At 48.3% G+C, this 17,450-nt stretch overlaps 1 protein-coding gene across 2 annotated transcripts; it reads left to right on the top strand.

Moving 5' to 3' along the window:
• Positions 1-3,622: 3,622 nt before the first annotated feature.
• Positions 3,623-14,561, top strand: LOC133362829 (golgin subfamily A member 6-like protein 2). Of its 2 annotated transcripts, XM_061581772.1 has the most exons (6): positions 3,623-3,731; positions 6,266-7,257; positions 9,399-9,552; positions 10,918-10,989; positions 12,453-12,504; positions 13,443-14,560. In XM_061581772.1, exons 1-6 carry the CDS (start codon positions 3,672-3,674, stop codon positions 13,586-13,588), a joined length of 1,476 nt encoding a protein of 491 aa, XP_061437756.1. In that variant the 5' UTR covers positions 3,623-3,671; the 3' UTR covers positions 13,589-14,560. The 2 variants fall into 2 exon arrangements, with proteins under 2 accessions (XP_061437756.1, XP_061437757.1); XM_061581773.1 differs by lacking the exon at positions 10,918-10,989 and having other exon boundaries at positions 13,443-14,561.
• The last annotated feature ends 2,889 nt before the right edge of the window (positions 14,562-17,450 follow it).

Below are 17,450 nucleotides of genomic sequence, written 5' to 3'. Positions count from 1 at the left end.
TGACGTCATCATTCACTAGCGATGACGTCATCCTGCTGCTTATATAGAGCAGCAGGGTGACGTCATCATTAACTAGTGATGACGTCACCCTGCTGCTTGTATAGAGCAGCAGCAGCAGGGTGACGTCATCACTAACTAGCGATGACGTCACCCTGCTGCTTATATAGTGACGTCATCATTGACTCATTAACTCATCAGGTGCAACGATGTGAGGCGGTGTTATTGTAATTATATACTCGATTAAACTTTGCCCCGTATCTTTATGCCGATCGTCATTGGTGGCGACAGGTGTTCGCGTGCCGAACGACCGAAGCTGTTCCGTGATTTTCGTGTTTGATCGCGTAAATATGCGCGCGTCGTTAAACCCGCCACCGCCCAATACAGCCGAGTGGGAAGGTTTGCCACGTAGTGAAAGCGCGCCAACTCGTTACTAGTTCAGCGCACTGGTGTGTTGGACAGTGAGCTCACAACATTTACGATTCGAGTAGCTGTGACGTTTCGCCGGTAACCCTAACCATAACCCGCCCAATACAGCCGAGTGGGAAGGTTTGCCACGTAGTGAAAGCGCGCCAACTCGTTACTAGTTCAGCCGAGTGGGAAGGTTTGCCACGTAAATAAAGCGCGCCAACTCGTTACTAGTTCAGCGCACTGGTGTGTCGGAGAGTCAGCTCACAACATTTACAATTCGAGTAGCTGTGACGTTTCGCCGGTAATCACAACCCTAACCATAACCCGCCCAATACAGCCGAGTGGGAAGGTTTGCCACGTAGTGAAAGCGCGGCAACTCGTTACTAGTTCAGCGCACTGGTGTGTTGGAGAGTCAGCTGACAACATTTACAATTCGAACAGCTGTGACGTTTCGCCGGTAATCCGAACCATAACCCGCCCAATACAGCCGAGTGGGAAGGTTTGCCACGTAGTGAAAGCGCTCCAACTCGTTACTAGTTCAGCGCACTGGTGTGTTGGAGAGTCAGCTCACAACATTTACAATTCGAGTAGCTGTGACGTTTCGCTGGTAACCCTAACCCCCCCATACAGCTGAGTGGGAAGGTTTGCCACGTAAATAAAGCGCGCCAACTCGTTACTAGTTCAGCGCACTGGTGTGTCGGAGAGTCAGCTCACAACATTTACAATTCGAGTAGCTGTGACGTTTCGCCGGTAATCACAACCCTAACCATAACCCGCCCAATACAGCCGAGTGGGAAGGTTTGCCACGTAGTGAAAGCGCGGCAACTCGTTACTAGTTCAGCGCACTGGTGTGTTGGAGAGTCAGCTGATAACATTTACAATTCGAACAGCTGTGACGTTTCGCCGGTAATCCGAACCATAACCCGCCCAATACAGCCGAGTGGGAAGGTTTGCCACGTAGTGAAAGCGCTCCAACTCGTTACTAGTTCAGCGCACTGGTGTGTTGGAGAGTCAGCTCACAACATTTACAATTCGAGTAGCTGTGACGTTTCGCTGGTAACCCTAACCCCCCCATACAGCTGAGTGGGAAGGTTTGCCACGTAGGTGACAGGCGCCAACTCGTTACTAAGTTCAGCGCACTGGGGGTTCGAGAGGTCGCGCACAACATTTACAATTCGAGTACTGTGACGTTTCGCCGGTAATCACAACCCTAACCTAACCCGCCCATACAGCCGAGTGGGAAGGTTTGCCACGTAGTGAAATCGCGCCAACTCGTTACTAGTTCAGGCCGAGTGGGGAAGGTTTGCCACGTAAAGAAAGCGCGCCACTCGTTACTAGTTCAGCGTAATGTTGTGGCGGAGAGTCAGCTCACACATTTACGATTCGAGTAGCTGTGACGTTTCGCCGGTAATCACAACACCCGCAGTCATCAGCGACAGCCGCAGAGTCGTGGAGAAATCCTCCTCGTGTTTCGTCTCAAATAGATGGGATCGTGTGACATCTCCACTTTGTGTGGGCCAATCCGGTGCGAAGACCAGAGGTGTGGGAGGGTTAATGCGTGTGTGAGTGTTGTAAGGACGGACTTCTGGACTTCTTTAGGCACACACTGTTTATTATCTTAACACCACAGCCCCTATCACACTAAGGGGGTATACGGTCCCCTCACACCGTTACCCTCAGAAGGTACAAGTCTCCGGACCTTGCAGGCTGTCTAATCTCCCTGCTCGTCCCAGCGTCCTCTGGCTGGACCTAGGGCAGCGGTCGGGAACCTATGGCCCGCGAGCCATACACATGGCTCTTCCGGTGACGGCATATGGCTCCCAGACAATTTTGAGTTGAAAAAAATTATAATAAAAAAATAAAAATAAAATCATTTGGAACTGATTTAAAATACTTGTGATATTTGCTTAATATAATAGTGTTCCATTTTAAAGTGAACAGAAATTAGTTTTGAAGATAAAATTTATCGGGTCACGGGTCCCGTGACCAGAAGCACATTAAAGTAAGACGTATTAATTTATTATACGTTAAAATTACACTATATGGCTCTCATGAAATATATTTAGAAATATTTGGCTTTTATGGCTCTCCCAGTCAACAAGGTTCCCGACCCCTGACCTAGGGGATCTCTCCCCGACCGCTGGTGACTCTGAGCCCGAGCCCTGACGAGGGCTGAGACGGCTTGGTCCAGGGTCCTAGACGTCTTCGGCCGACTGGGTCTCGTGTAGCAGAACTCCTCCAGAGCTCTCAGCGCTCCGGCTTTTGTTCGTGGCCGGGTTGTCCAATCCCCGGCCACCTTGTGGGACCCTCCGATTGGTCCTTCCCAATCTGGCGTTTGGATCCTACCTCACCCCATCTGACCCGGACCGTTTGATTGAGCGGGAAAACCTTGTTTACGATCAGCTCTCACAGTTTGCGAACGGCGAGTAGTTAACACCACTACACGTGCATCTACATCAGAATGGATATCCGTTACCGGTTGGATTACTAATAGGGTAAGCGACAGACATGGTCGCGAAAGCCTACGGGTTAAACAAAGTAGCTTTTATTCTTAGGTTGTTTCGGTAAAGTCACCGTGTAGGTAAAACATTAAAATTAATAAGAGTAAAATAAAAATCACGACGTTTCGGAGGCAACACAAGCTTCCGTCTTCAGGTGGAACCGTCACAGCCACGACAGCCGTATCAAGTAAATGAGAGATTTCAGGAGCTACCACTCCGATTATATAATGGTTGGAGAGGGGGGGTAAGGGCCAAGTACGGCATACTTTTTATTAATACGGTAAGGTGAGGCTTAAGAGGCTGAGCCTTTGTTATGGAGAGGTACGGTTTGTGACTAAGCCTGGCCTACGTAACAATAGTGTGAAAAAAGAAACAAACTAAAACATGGTAAAACAAGCCTGGCTGTCTATCAATAACCTGTAGTAGTTGTCTGTCAAATAAGATGGTCCAAATAAGTGTAGTTAAATCTTGTTTGCATGGTTAATCACATCTTTCCAATGGCTACTCAGTTTGTAACCATCATCACGGTTGAAATTATGTCTGTGTTTGTATATTTGTATGGCTTCGTGTACAAACCTTTGATGGTAGCCAGGAGGTTTGCAGAGAACCTTGGTCTCGGAAAAGACAATTTCACGAGAGCCCACCGAGTTGTAGCAATGATCGGCAACGGCCGAAGAATCAGTTCTGCCGTGTTTCAGATCTGACTTGTGCTCGTAACTTTTGTGTCTTTAAGAAGAAGAAGTAGAAGATGAAGACGAAGCAATGGACACAGGCCACATGGAGCCCGAGACCGGCACTGCCAACCCCCTGTGGATGAATCAGGTACCGCAAACTATGGGAACCTCATTTGCCAGTAAAAATATGATAATTGTTTTTTTTACCCTTCTATCTGGCAACAAAACTGACACCTTTTTTACAAGGAGTCATGTTTGCATAGACCGCAATACCTGCAGTCATAATGCAAACTAAAGAACACAACTCTGATAATATATGCACTGTCCTTGAAGTTGATTGGTCCACACCCGAGACAGCTTTCCTTAGAGCCTAGTCTCACATGGTCCTTGAAGTTGATTGGTCCACACCCGAGACAGCTTTCCTTAGAGCCTAGTCTCACATGGTCCTTGAAGTTGATTGGTCCACACCCGAGACAGCTTTCCTTAGAGCCTAGTCTCACATGGTCCTTGAAGTTGATTGGTCCACACCCGAGACAGCTTTCCTTAGAGCCTAGTCTCACATGGTCCTTGAAGTTGATTGGTCCACACCCGAGACAGCTTTCCTTAGAGCCGAGTCTCACATGGTCCTTGAAGTTGATTGGTCCACACCCGAGACAGCTTTCCTTAGAGCCTAGTCTCACATGGTCCTTGAAGTTGATTGGTCCACACCCGAGACAGCTTTCCTTAGAGCCTAGTCTCACATGGTCCTTGAAGTTGATTGGTCCACACCCGAGACAGCTTTCCTTAGAGCCTAGTCTCACATGGTCCTTAAAGTTGATTGGTCCACACCCGAGACAGCTTTCCTTAGAGCCTAGTCTCACATGGGTTGGACCAGATGACGCCAAAAGGCGCACAACTCAAAGACAACGCACCATCAGAGTATGAGAGCTCGGGGCAAACATCTACACTATGGGAACCTCATTTGCCAGTAAAAATATGATAATTGTTTTTTTACCCTTCTACCTGGCAACAAAACTGACACCTTTTTTTTACAAGGAGTCTTGCTTGCATAGACCACAATACCTGCAGTCATAATACAAACAAAAGACATAACTCTGATAATGTGCACATTATCCTTGTAAAAAGGTGTCAGTTTTGTTGCCAGGTAGAAGGGTAAAAAACCAATTATCAGGTACCCCAAAGTTCTACAGCCAGACACCAATCCCGTACCGACGCCAATGCTGGAAATCCCACGTGATCCTATGGTGAGGGTGAGTTCCTCCATAGGACCAACCACTTATTGGCTTCCCTGTCTGTCTGGTGGTTATCGTTATTATTTTATTCACAATCAACGTGTTTGGGTTTAGATGGCCGCGTTATTTATAAATGTGTCGTAACCCTCCACCACCCGACACGGCCAATCGGTAAAAAAGTGTCACGTTGACAAAAGACAAATTAGTTCACTGCTTTAGCCCCCACACCGGTGTGTGTTGAAGCGTGAAACCACAACAATTTACTATTTGAGTAGCGCTGTGACGTTTCGCTGGTAATTGCATCCAGCATCATCATCGCACAATTCGCCAGAATGTTGAGGGTCTCTGCTGTGTCTCCCGTTCTTATATAGAGCAGCAGCAGCAGCAGCAGCAGGGTGACGTCCTCATTAACTCATTACAGCGCGGAGAGAGGGATGATGATGATGATGGGCTTAGTCGGCAATCCAATCAGCGGTTGAACTCGTGACCTTTCAATTGCGGGCCGCAGACTGGCCCACCCCCCTCGGTCCTCGTTTCAAAATAGCCTCGAATGAAATCGAAGACTGTCAAATGACCTCCCACTCGCTCGCCGCTGCTGTGGTACACCTCGTGCCACACAGGGACAGCTGCCAGTGGGGGTGCCCCCTTGGCCAGACTGCCGACGGCAGTGACGAGATGCAATGAGTGGCGCTTGAAGCTACTCAGGAGTCGGTGTAGCAAGGGGGCCCTACGCACTCAAATCCTCCCTCGTCGTTACATTCTTGGGAGCGTCGCTACGAGCCGATTTGCCCGCGGGGTTTTTGGCGAGGGGGTCCTTTGGTTGCGAAGAATTAACGGCGGAGAAATCTTGAGTTCGAAATCGAGCGAGGCGAGACGTTTAACGACCGTAACATCTTCTTGGTTCTTTCGATAAAGTCACCACGTAGAAGGGAAGTAATAAAATAATAAAAATAAAACATAATAAAATAATTCTCACGACGTTTCGGCCACAACGCAAGCAGCCGTCTTCAGGTGAAGAATGAAACACTGCCAAGCTTGGAGCTTATATATGAGCTTGATATGCACATTCTTTTTTGTTAAGGCGCTCTTCTTCCACCTCCAACCCAGCTTATATATAAGCTCCAAGCTTGGCAGTGTCTCATTCTTCACCTGAAGACGGCTACTTGCGTTGTAGCCGAAACGTCGTGAGAATTATTTTATTATGTTTTATTTTTATTATTTTATTACTTCCCTTCTACGTGACGACTTTACCGAAAGAACCAAGAAGATGAATCCCTGCTGCAGTCACGAAAGAAGCTTTAAATCGAAATTTGACCGTAACACGCCGAGACAAGATTACGAGCGATCACCGATGGACACATCTGACGCGCTAAACGGTAGATGGCATGTGTGTGTCACGGTGTTTGCTTGTGTTGTTTATCGTGATGTGTCTATTTGTTTATATATTCAGGAATCAATTGGATGTCCCGAGTCATCTGCTTTCACCAGAGAAAAAGTATCTTCTTCCCAAGCCACGCCTTCCACATCTGCGCCACGAGGAGATGGCACATTAGCACAGGAATACCACACAGCAGCACAAGCAGATGGCACAGCAGCACAAGCAGATGGCGTAACAGAAGGAGATGCTGTAGCAGGAGGAGATGATATAACAGAAGGCGATGATATAACAGAAGATGATGACATAACAGAAGATGATTATATAACAGAAGATGATTACATAACAGAAGATGATGACATAACAGAAGATGATGACATAACAGAAGATGATGATGTAGCAGGAGATGGTGTAGCACAAGAAGATGACATAGCAGAAGGAGATGATGTAGCACAGGAATACCACACAGCAGCACAAGCAGATGGTGTAGCAGCACAAGCAGATGGTGTAGTACAAGAAGATGATGCAGCACAAGCAGATGGTGTAGCACAAGGAGATGGTGTAGCACAAGAAGATGATGTAGCAGGAGATGGTGTAGCACAAGAAGATTGTGCAGCAGAAGAAGATTACATAACAGAAGGAGATGATGTAGCAGCAGGAGATGGCGCAGCACAAGAAGATGATGTAGCAGGAGATGGTGTAGCAGGAGATGGTGTAGCACAAGAAGATGACATAACAGAAGGAGATGATGTAGCAGGAGGAGATGATGTAGCAGGAGATGGTGTAGCAGGAGATGATGTAGCAGGAGATGGTGTAGCACAAGAAGATTGTGCAGCAGAAGAAGATTACATAACAGAAGGAGATGACATAACAGCAGGAGATGATGTAGCAGGAGATGGTGTAGCACAAGAAGATTGTGCAGCAGAAGGAGATGATGCAGCACAAGAAGATGACATAACAGAAGAAGATGACATAACAGCAGGAGATGGCGCAGCACAAGAAGATGACGTAGAAGCACAAGAAGAGTACATGGCAGCACATGACGATGACGACATGATGTCCCCAAGGTAACCCATTTCCCAACAATCAACAGCTCGCGATGTGATATTGATAACCGGGTGGTGGTGGTGGTGGTGGTGGATAGGCGCGTGGCCTGTAATCCATCACCGTGATGGCAACGCGGGTTGCTGGATCGACGCAGAAATGTTGAGCGTGGGTGTCGAATAGGTGCCATGGCGTAGTTCGAGACAGACCGGTGCCTCGCGAACTTTTCTCATTCCACACGGCAACACGTTCAAGCTCGCTCAGCCCTCAGCGGTGAGCACGTGGAAGCGACTTGAAGCTTTCGCGACTGCAAGGATTCATACTCTTAGTTCTTTCGGTAAAGTCACCGCGTAGGTAAAAAAATGAAATTGAAATTAATAAAAAAATCACGACGTTTCGGAGGCAACGCAAGCTTCCGCCTCCGAAACGTCGTGATTATTTTAAAAATTAATTTTAATTTCATTTTTTTACCTACATGGTGACTTTACCGAAAGAACTAAGAGCACGTGGAAGCGACTTGCGCACGAGCGGCCGAGGGAGTTGAGAGGAACCCGGGGGGGGTGGTGGGGACTGACGGCCGTGCACCGCACTTTGCCGTGACCAACGGAGAGTGCCGGTGGGAGTAGCGGGGGGTTGGGTTGGCCACTGAACGGCACGGAGGGTTCGTCTGGCCTTAGCTTGTGGAGGGCGAGGGTCTTTGCTTTCCTATAATACTGGTAGGAACCTCCTGGTTACAGCAGCCCACAGGGGATTGTTGTGTCCGTCCGTCCGTCCGCCGTGCATCCAAAAATGGGAGGGGTGGGGCTGGGTGGAGAGGGTGGGTCTGGGTGGGGGGTAGGAGGAGTGGGGCTGGGTGGGGAGGGTGGGGAGGGGCTGGGAGGGGAGGGTGGGGAGGGGCTGGGTGGGGAGGGTGTGGAGGGGCTGGGTGGGGGAGGGTGGGGAGGGGCTGGGTGGGGAGGGTGGGGAGGGGCTGGGTGGGGAGGGGCTGGGTGGGGAGGGTGTGGAGGGGCTGGGGTGGGAGGGTGGGGAGGGGCTGGGTGGGGAGGGTGGGGTGGGGCTGGGTGGGGAGGGGCTGCGAGGGTGGGGAGGGGCTGGGTGGGGAGGGGCTGGGTGGGGAGGGTGTGGAGGGGCTGGGTGGGGAGGGTGGGGAGGGGCTGGGTGGGGAGGGTGGGGAGGGGCTGGGTGGGGAGGGGCTGGTCACCCCGTGAGGTCGCAAACGGGTTTTGATTCCTTACCCGTACCCTACCCGTACCCGTACCCTACCCGTACCCGGCCGTACCCGTACCCTACCCGTACCCGGCCGGGTACGGGTAGGGTACGGGTATCGGGTACCCGATTGCGACCTCTGGGATGAAGCCATGTTGCAGGCGCGGGTGGGTTGATTCTAGGAACTTGAATTGTGAGAAGAGACAAGACGTTGGGAAATGAGTGACAAACAGTTACTCACCAGTGACTCACGGCCTACCCGTACTCGGCCGGGTACGGGTAGCCGGGTATCGGGTAGGGTACGGGTATCGGGTAGTGTACGGGTATCGGGTAGGGTACGGGTATCGGGTAGGGTACGGGTATCGGGTAGGGTAGGGTATCGGGTAGTGTACGGGTATCGGGTAGGGTACGGGTATCGGGTAGGGTACGGGTATCGGGTAGGGTACGGGTATCGGGTAGGGTACGGGTATCGGGTAGGGTACGGGTATCGGGTAGGGTACGGGTATCGGGTAGGGTACGGGTATCGGGTAGGGTACGGGTATCGGGTAGTGTACGGGTATCGGGTAGGGTACGGGTATCGGGTAGGGTACGGCTATCGGGTAGTGTACGGGTATCGGGTAGGGTACGGGTATCGGGTAGGGTGCGGGTATCGGGTAGGGTACGGGTATCGGGTAGTGTACGGGTATCGGGTAGGGTACGGGTATCGGGTAGTGTACGGGTATCGGGTAGGGTACGGGTATAGGTAGTATACGGGTATCGGGTAGGGTACGGGTATCGGGTAGGGTACGGGTATCGGGTACCCGGTGCGACCTCTTCCACCGACCCTTGCTACCTCCAGTGCTGCATTGCAGGCGTGCGCGCAGCCACCAACACCACGCAGATAACGGGCGGATACGTCACGCTGTCACTCAACGTCGTGTACGGCACGGCAATTAATTTGCGCGTATTTCTTTGGCAGGAGCGAATATCCGGAAGAGGAGAACTGCTCGCCCCCGACATCATCTGACGATGAGGAAACCTCGCGAGAGGACGCCGTCGATGGCTTCCCGCCAGACTCCCCGGGCTTCTCGTACCCAGGCTCGCCCATGTCCGTCGCAACAAACCTGGCGCAGGTGACGTGAGCCAACGCGCCACGTGAGCGCCGCTCGCACGCACAGCCGCAGACGCGAGTAACACGGACTCATCTTCTTGGTTCTTTCGGTAAAGTCGCGTAGAAGGGAAATAATGAAATGATAAAAATAAAACATGATACAATACAATTCTCACGACGTTTCGGCCACAACGCAAGCAGCCGTCCTCAGGTGAAGAACAGGTCTGTCGGAAAGACAGTGTCAGACACTGTCTTTCCGACAGACCTGTTCATTCAGACGCTGTCTCTCCGGCAGGCCTGTCCGTTCAGACGCTGTCTTTCCGGCAGGCCTGTCCGTTCAGACGCTGTCTCTCCGGCAGGCCTGTCCATTCAGACGCTGTCTTTCCAGCAGGCCTGTCCGTGCAGACGCTGTCTCTCCGGCAGGCCTGTCCGTTCAGACGCTGTCTTTCCAGCAGGCCTGTCCGTTCAGACGCTGTCTCTCCGGCAGGCCTGTTCGTTCAGACGCTGTCTTTCCGGCAGGCCTGTCCGTGCAGACGCTGTCTTTCCGGCAGGCCTGTCCGTGCAGATGCTGTCTCTCCGGCAGGCCTGTCCGTTCAGACGCTGTCTTTCTGGCAGGCCTGTCCGTTCAGACGCTGTCTCTCCGGCAGGCCTGTTCGTTCCGACGCTGTTTTTCCGACAGACCTGTTCGTTCAGACGCTGTCTTTCCGACAGACCTGTTCATTCAGACGCTGTCTTTCCGACAGACCTGTTCATTCAGACGCTGTCTTTCCGACAGACCTGTTCATTCAGACGCTGTCTTTCCGACAGACCTGTTCATTCAGACGCTGTCTTTCCGACAGACCTGTTCATTCAGACGCTGTCTTTCCGACAGACCCGTTCGTTCAAACGCTGTCTTTCCGACAGACCTGTTCATTCAGACGCTGTCTTTCCGACAGACCTGTTAATTCAGACGCTGTCTTTCTGACCGACCTGTTCATTCAGACGCTGTCTTTCCGACAGACCTGTTAATTCAGACGCTGTCTTTCCGACCGACCTGTTCATTCAGACGCTGTCTTTCCGACAGACCTGTTCATTCAGACGCTGTCTTTCCGACAGACCTGTTCATTCAGACGCTGTCTTTCCGACAGACCTGTTCTTCACCTGAGGACGGCTGCTTGCGTTGTGGCCGAAACGTCGTGAGAATTGTATCTTATTATGTTTTATTTCTATTATTTTATTATTTCCCTTCTACGTGATGACTTTACCGAAAGAACCAAGAAGATGAATCCCTGCTGCAGTCACGAAAGAAGCTTTAAATCGGAACACGGACTAACTGGCGGTGTCGATCGCTGCATCGCGTGGTGCGCTGCGCGTGTGGAATGACGACGCGAGACTTTTGCGTTCCCAGGACGATGGATACGACTTGGAGGCCGAGCTGCAGCAGCAGGAAAATTTCGAGTTGACATTATTCGGCGCGCCCGTAAGTTGTTTTGTATTCAGGGCAAACGTGTTTTCGCCGCACGACAATACTGCTGAAAGTGATCGGATTATCAAGACAATTTGAATGGCGTATGTCTCGGGGTTACTGACAAATTAGGCCGTGTTTTGCAAAAGTAAAGATTGGCTAAGGTAGGCAAAATTCTAAAACTAGTGTCTCGTACTGAAGATGAATTAACGAAGTTATCAACAGAAGTTGTCACGTAAATAGAAAACAAAATTTTAAAATAAATTAAAATAAAATTATAAGATAAACGTTGTGGGTTTTTTTGCTTTTATTATTTTATATTTATTTGTATTTTATTTTATTATTTTTATTTCATCTTATTGTTTTCACTTTTGGATGTTTTTCTTTTCTATTTACGTGACTTTATCGAAAGAACCAAGAATAAGAAGGTGTATATCGGATCAATTGCATATGCGGTAAATGCTGTATTGGACAGACGGGACATCAGCGTAAGACTAAAAATCACAATGCAACGGCTCACCAAGATCTAAAGGGTTTTTTTAGACACTCAGGATGCATTCATCAAATTGACTTTTAACAATCAAATATGTTAGTTAAAGGTGCAGCCCCTGCAAGTTCCTCGCTCATGCCGTTGGTGATTAACGTGCCTGTCAACCCCTTATCAGTGCCGGCTTTATTACAATTTTATGCAGACCTCACTGGTCACCCCGTGCCGTTACAAATCTTTGTTATGGAGAGGTACGGTATGTGACTAAGCCTGGCCTACGTAACAATAGTGTGAAAAAAGAAACAGCTAAACATGGTAAAACAAGCAACTGGCTGTCTATCAATAACCTGTAATAGTTGTCTGTCAAATAAGATGGTCCAAATAAGTGTAGTTAAATCTTTTTTGCATGGTTAATCACATCTTTCCAATGATTACTCAGTTTGTAACCATCATCACGTAAGCGTAGAATAGCGAACACTGCGCGTCGCAGGTTCATACATATTATTGTCTAAATTGAAAGCTCATTTCTTTAGAACTGCTTTTTGTATTCTTAGGTTTTTTCGGTAAAGTCACCGTGTAGGTAAAACATCAAAATTAATAAAAAATAAAATAAATAAAATAAAATAAAAATCACGACGTTTCGGAGGCAACACAAGTCCCGAAACGTCGTGAATTTTATTTTATTTTATTTTTATTAATTTTGATGTTTTACCTACACGGTGACTTTACCGAAAAAACCGAAGAATATGAATCCTTGCAGTCACGAAAGCTTCAAATCTAGAATTACTGCTTTTTGTGTTCAGTTTGTTTCCCGCCCCCCTCCCCCCGCACCTTCGATTGTCTACGTACGGTGAGAAAAAACTTCAAGGGGCATGAGGATGATAATCTTGAGACACAGCGGCGGTGAATGTAACACTCGGCTCCAACGTGTCTTTATAACAATGATACGTGGCAGCTAAAAATGAAATGTCACGTGTCTCTTGCTTCACAGATTCCGTTGGAGGCAGTCGCTGGAGAAACCGCCGCTGAGATGTTTAAAGCCGGTACGGCACTTACACAACCACCTACACTCGTGTGTGTGCGTGTGTGTTCTTGACTTTGGTGAATATTTCAGCAATTCGCGATTTAAATCTGCTTTCGTGACTGCAGGGATTCATCTTCTTGGTTCTTTCGGTAAAGTCACGTAGAAGGGAAATAATAAAATAATAAAAATAAAACATAATACAATTATTCTCACGACGTTTCGGCCACAACGCAAGCAGCCGTCTTCAGGTGAAGAATGAGACACTGCCAAGCTTGGGGCTTATATATAAGCTGGGTTGGAGGTGGAAGAAGAGCACCTTAACAAAAAGAATGTGCATATCAAGAGGAGTTTAGCATATTCATGGAAATGCGTAGGAGGTGGGCGGGGAGGTTTCAAAGTCATATTATGCCCGTGCATTACGCAGGATCAGCAGCACCAAGGGAGGGTGCAGGGAGTAGCATTAACAAAGGGAGGGAATGTTAACTAGTATGTAGAAGCAATGAACCCAGCTTTTATATAAGCTCCAAGCTTGGCAGTGTCTCATTCTTCACCTGAGGACGGCTGCTTGCGTTGTAGCCGAAACGTCGTGAGAATAATTTTATTATGTTTTATTATTTTTATTATTTTATTACTTCCCTGCTACGTGGCGACTTTACCGAAAGAACCAAGAAGATGACACGGTATTATTAAGCAATATCACAAGTATTTTAAAATCAGTTCCAAACTGATTTTTTTTTTTTTCAACTCGAAATTGCCTGGGAGCCACATGCCGTCAGCGGAAGAGCCACGTGTATGGCTCGCGAGCCACAGCTTTCCGACCGCTGCTCTAGTGGGTGTCGTGTCCTTACAACCCCGTGAACGCGACTGCATTAAGCTCAATGGACACATTGACGACACCCCCCCCCCCCCATCCTCAACTCTCTCCACCCGCAAACCCCTTCGTGCTACCGAACGCAGGAGCGCTGACCGAAGCCGCTGGGAACGGAGGCGACCCCGAGGAGGAGGGCCAAGGGGCCAGCTTCCCCTTCCCCTGGAGCGACTTTGGGGTTCAGGGCGACGCGGGTGGAGTTCCGGGCGGAGACCCCACATTTACAATGTTTTAGCGAGACGCTTTGCCAAGCACTTGTGTCGTTACGGTGGGCCCACCAAAGTCACGTAGAATGGAAATAATAAAATAATAAAACATAATAAAATAATTCTCACGACGTTTCGGCCACAACGCAAGCAGCCGTCCTCAGGTGGAGAACAGGTCTGTCGGTAAAGTCACGTAGAATGGAAATAATAAAATAATAAAACATAATAAAATAATTCTCACGACGTTTCGGCCACAACGCAAGCAGCCGTCCTCAGGTGGAGAACAGCGTCTGTCGAGAAGACGGAAAGCTTTAAATCAAAAAATGGACGCGAAATTACATTTTTAAATCCTTTATATTAAGTTCGCTTGCTTGCGTGCTTGCGTGCTTGCTTGCTTGCTTGCGACCGTGCAAATCTTTCGGTCGTTTTTTAACCCACTTCCCGTGATCCAATCGAGCTGACATTTTGCACACAGACTCGTTGTGCGTGACTATTGATGTTCGTGAAAAAAAAATTTTTTCCAAAATTTTACACTGTTTATGGAAAACAAATAAAATATTTAATTACCAATTGTTTAATACTGGCAGACAATCATCTGACCCATAGGTGGCAGCCATCTCAAGCCAGAGGACGAGAGGACTCTAGCCGCCACGCATATAAAGGATTTATAGTGAAAAACTTTGTTTTTACGGGTTATACTTATTGCCCGTATTGAAACGGCTGTACGCCCTATGAACCTGTAAGCTCAATTCCCCTGTACAAGAATACGGGGTGAACTGCGATTGGTTGACAGGGTCAGAGTAACAGTGGGACACCATCTTCTTGGTTCTTTCGGTAAAGTCACGTAGAAGGGAAATAATAAAATTAAAATAATAAAATATTTAAATAATAATAAAATAACAGACCTGTTCTTCACCTGAGGACGGCTGCTTGCGTTGTGGCCGAAACATCGTGAGAATTGTATTTTATTATGTTTTATTTTTATTTTATTACTTCCCTTCTACGTGACGACTTTACCGAAATAACCAAGAAGATGAATCCCTGCAGTCACGAAAACTTTAAATCGAAATTAAAAATGTAGTTTATATTTCGATTTAAAGCTTTCGTGACCACAGGGATTCATCTTCTTGGTTCTTTCGGTAAAGTCACGTAGAAGGGAAATAATAAAATAATAAAAATTAAACATAATAAAATACAATTCTCACGACGTTTCGGCCACAACGCAAGCAGCCGTCCTCAGGTGAAGAACATGTCTGAATGTTTCATTCATGTTTCATTCAGACGCTGTCTCCCCGACAGACCTGTTCTTCACCTGAGGACGGCTGCTTGCGTTGTGGCCGAAACGTCGTGAGAATTGTATTTTATGTTTTATTTTTATTATTTTATTACTTCCCTTCTACGTGACTTTACCGAAATAGCCTAAGAGTATCAACTAAATATGTGACGTTTCGGGCCACTGGCCCTTCACAGCGCACAGACAAGCCAGAGTGGTCGGGTGGGTCAACGGCGTCTCCAACTCGTATCCGTTCGACCCACCCGGCCTCTCCACGCGCCGTGAAAGAGCTCCTTTGTCCGAAATGTTGCGGATGAAAATCAGTTTTTTGTTGCAAGGTCACGGTGTTACTGAGGCGCTGTGTTGCGTTTCAGAGAACTATTACAGCTTACGAATCGTTACTTTAGCGCTTTAAAAACATTTGACTTCAAGTTCGCGTTTCTTTTCAAGTTCACGTTCTGAATACGTTGTAAGGGTTTAAACTCGGAATAAAGACGGGCACCCACAATGATGTGAAGAGGATTGCTTATTGCGTCGAGGTTGAAGGCGGAGTCTTCAGGGAATCCTTGCGCTTGAACACAAGGCACGGTTTGGCTTTGTGAGGTTTATATTCTTAGGTTTTGTCGGTAAAGTCACGGTAGGTAAAAACATAATAAAATAAAATAAAAATCACGACGTTTCGGAGGCAACACAAGCTTCCGTCTTCAGGTGGAACCGTCACAGCCACGACAGCCGTATCAAGTACATGAGAGATTGCAAGAGCTACCACTCCGTTTATATAATGGTTGGAGAAAGTGGTGGGGCATGGGCCGCATACTTTGTATTAATATGGTAAGTATGCGGCCCATGCCCCACCACTTTCTCCAACCATTATATAAACGGAGTGGTAGCTCTTGCAATCTCTCATGTACTTGATACGGCTGTCGTGGCTGTGACGGTTCCACCTGAAGACGGCAGCTTGTGTTGCCTCCGAAACGTCGTGATTTTTATTTTATTTTAATGTTTTTACCTACACGGTGACTTTACCGAAAAAACCTAAGAATATGAATCATTGCAGCCACGAAAGCTTCAAATCTAGAATTTGTGAGGTTTGATTACGATGAATGTGATTAGGTAGATAGAAAATAATGTTTCGTATTATATAGCGTCGTTTGTGCAAATTGTATCCCGACCGCTGAGCAACTGCACACAGCCTGGAAGCCTGTGTCCAGGCGATGAGCTGGCACCAATAATTGCCCAAGTTCTGCGGTCCTCTAAATCTGTGCTTCTCAAACTGTTTCATTCCACAGCACACTTTCAAACTTGCTCGATCTTGACGTCTCACCAAACCAAAAACATCACCGTGGGTCTGGGTGGGTGGGTGGTGGGTGGGTGGTGGGTGGGTGGTGGGTGGGTGGTGGGTGGGTGGTGGGTCCGTGTGGGTGGGTGGTGGGTGGGTGGTGGGTGGGTGGTGGGTGGGTGGTGGGTCTGGGTGGGTGGTGGGTGGGTGGTGGGTCTGGGTGGTGGGTGGGTGGTGGGTGGTGGTTGGGTGGGTGGTGGGTGGGTGGGTGGTGGGTCCGGGTGGGTGGGTGGTGGGTGGGTAGGTGGGTGGGTGGTGGGTGGGTGATGGGTGAGTGGGTGGTGGGTGGGTGGTGGGTGGGTGGGTGGTGGGTCTGGGTGGGTGGGTGGTATGTCCGGGTGGGTGGGTGGTGTGTGGGTGGTGGGTGGGTGGTGGGTGGGTCCCGGTGGGTGGTTGGGTGGGTGGTGGGTGGGTGGTGGGTGGGTGGTGGGTGGGTGGGTGGTGGGTCCGGGTGGGTGGGTGGTGGTTGGGTGGGTGGTGGGTCTGGGTGGTGGGTGGTGGGTGGGTGGGTGGTGGGTCCGGGTGGGTGGGTGGTGGGTGGGTAGGTGGGTGGATGGTGGGTGGGTGATGGGTGAGTGGGTGGTGGGTGGGTGGTGGGTCCAGGTGGGTGGGTGGTATGTCCGGGTGGGTGGGTGGTGGGTGGGTGGTGTGTGGGTGGTGGGTGGGTGGTGGGTGATTAATTAGATAATTAATTGGTGGGGGGGGGGGGGGGTCACCAGACATCTGGACCACTCACGCTACGAATCTTTAACAACAAAAATTGGGTGCATTGGGCGAAGCAAGTCACTTTTGCAAAGCCGGCTCCAAATATGAATAATTACATATAAAATCCTGTAACTAAATACACTAGCACAGTTGTTGCACTAAGCGGGTGTACTTTAGGAAGCACAACGATTCGTTCCCATTGGTAAAGACATTTAAACGACAACATTCAATAGACTTGCATGCAACGTTCACTAAAAGGAGAATGCACGATTTGAAGCTTTCGTGACTGCAAGGGTTTATACGCTGAGGTTTTTTCTGTAAGGTCACGGAGGTAAAATGATGAAATAATAACAATACATTTTATTATAATAGAAAAAATGTTATTATTTTCTTTTTTTATTATTATTTTTACCTACGTGACTTTACCGAAAAAAACCTAAGAGTATAAAAAAATACAAATACATTGTATTATTATATTTCATTATTTTGACCTAACTTTACCGAAAAAACCTAAGAGTATAAGAATAAAATAATAAAACAAAATTTGTTTTTAATTATTTTGACCTAACTTTAC

The sequence above is a fragment of the Lethenteron reissneri genome, unplaced genomic scaffold, assembly GCF_015708825.2.
Source record: "Lethenteron reissneri isolate LAM-NWPU_2019-01 unplaced genomic scaffold, ASM1570882v1 scaffold_1630, whole genome shotgun sequence".
In the NCBI taxonomy this organism is placed as follows: Eukaryota; Metazoa; Chordata; class Hyperoartia; order Petromyzontiformes; family Petromyzontidae; genus Lethenteron; species Lethenteron reissneri.
This window is presented reverse-complemented; position numbering and strand designations above follow the sequence as displayed.

Excerpts from the sequence above, each read along its gene's own strand:
- LOC133362829 (XM_061581772.1), top strand. The coding sequence starts at position 3,672 with ATGGACACAGGCCACATGGAGCCCGAGACCGGCACTGCCAACCCCCTG. Across the intron at positions 9,553-10,917 it reads TCGCAACAAACCTGGCGCAG|GACGATGGATACGACTTGGA; the intron begins GTGACGTGAGCC and ends TTGCGTTCCCAG. Across the intron at positions 12,505-13,442 it reads CGCTGAGATGTTTAAAGCCG|GAGCGCTGACCGAAGCCGCT; the intron begins GTACGGCACTTA and ends TACCGAACGCAG.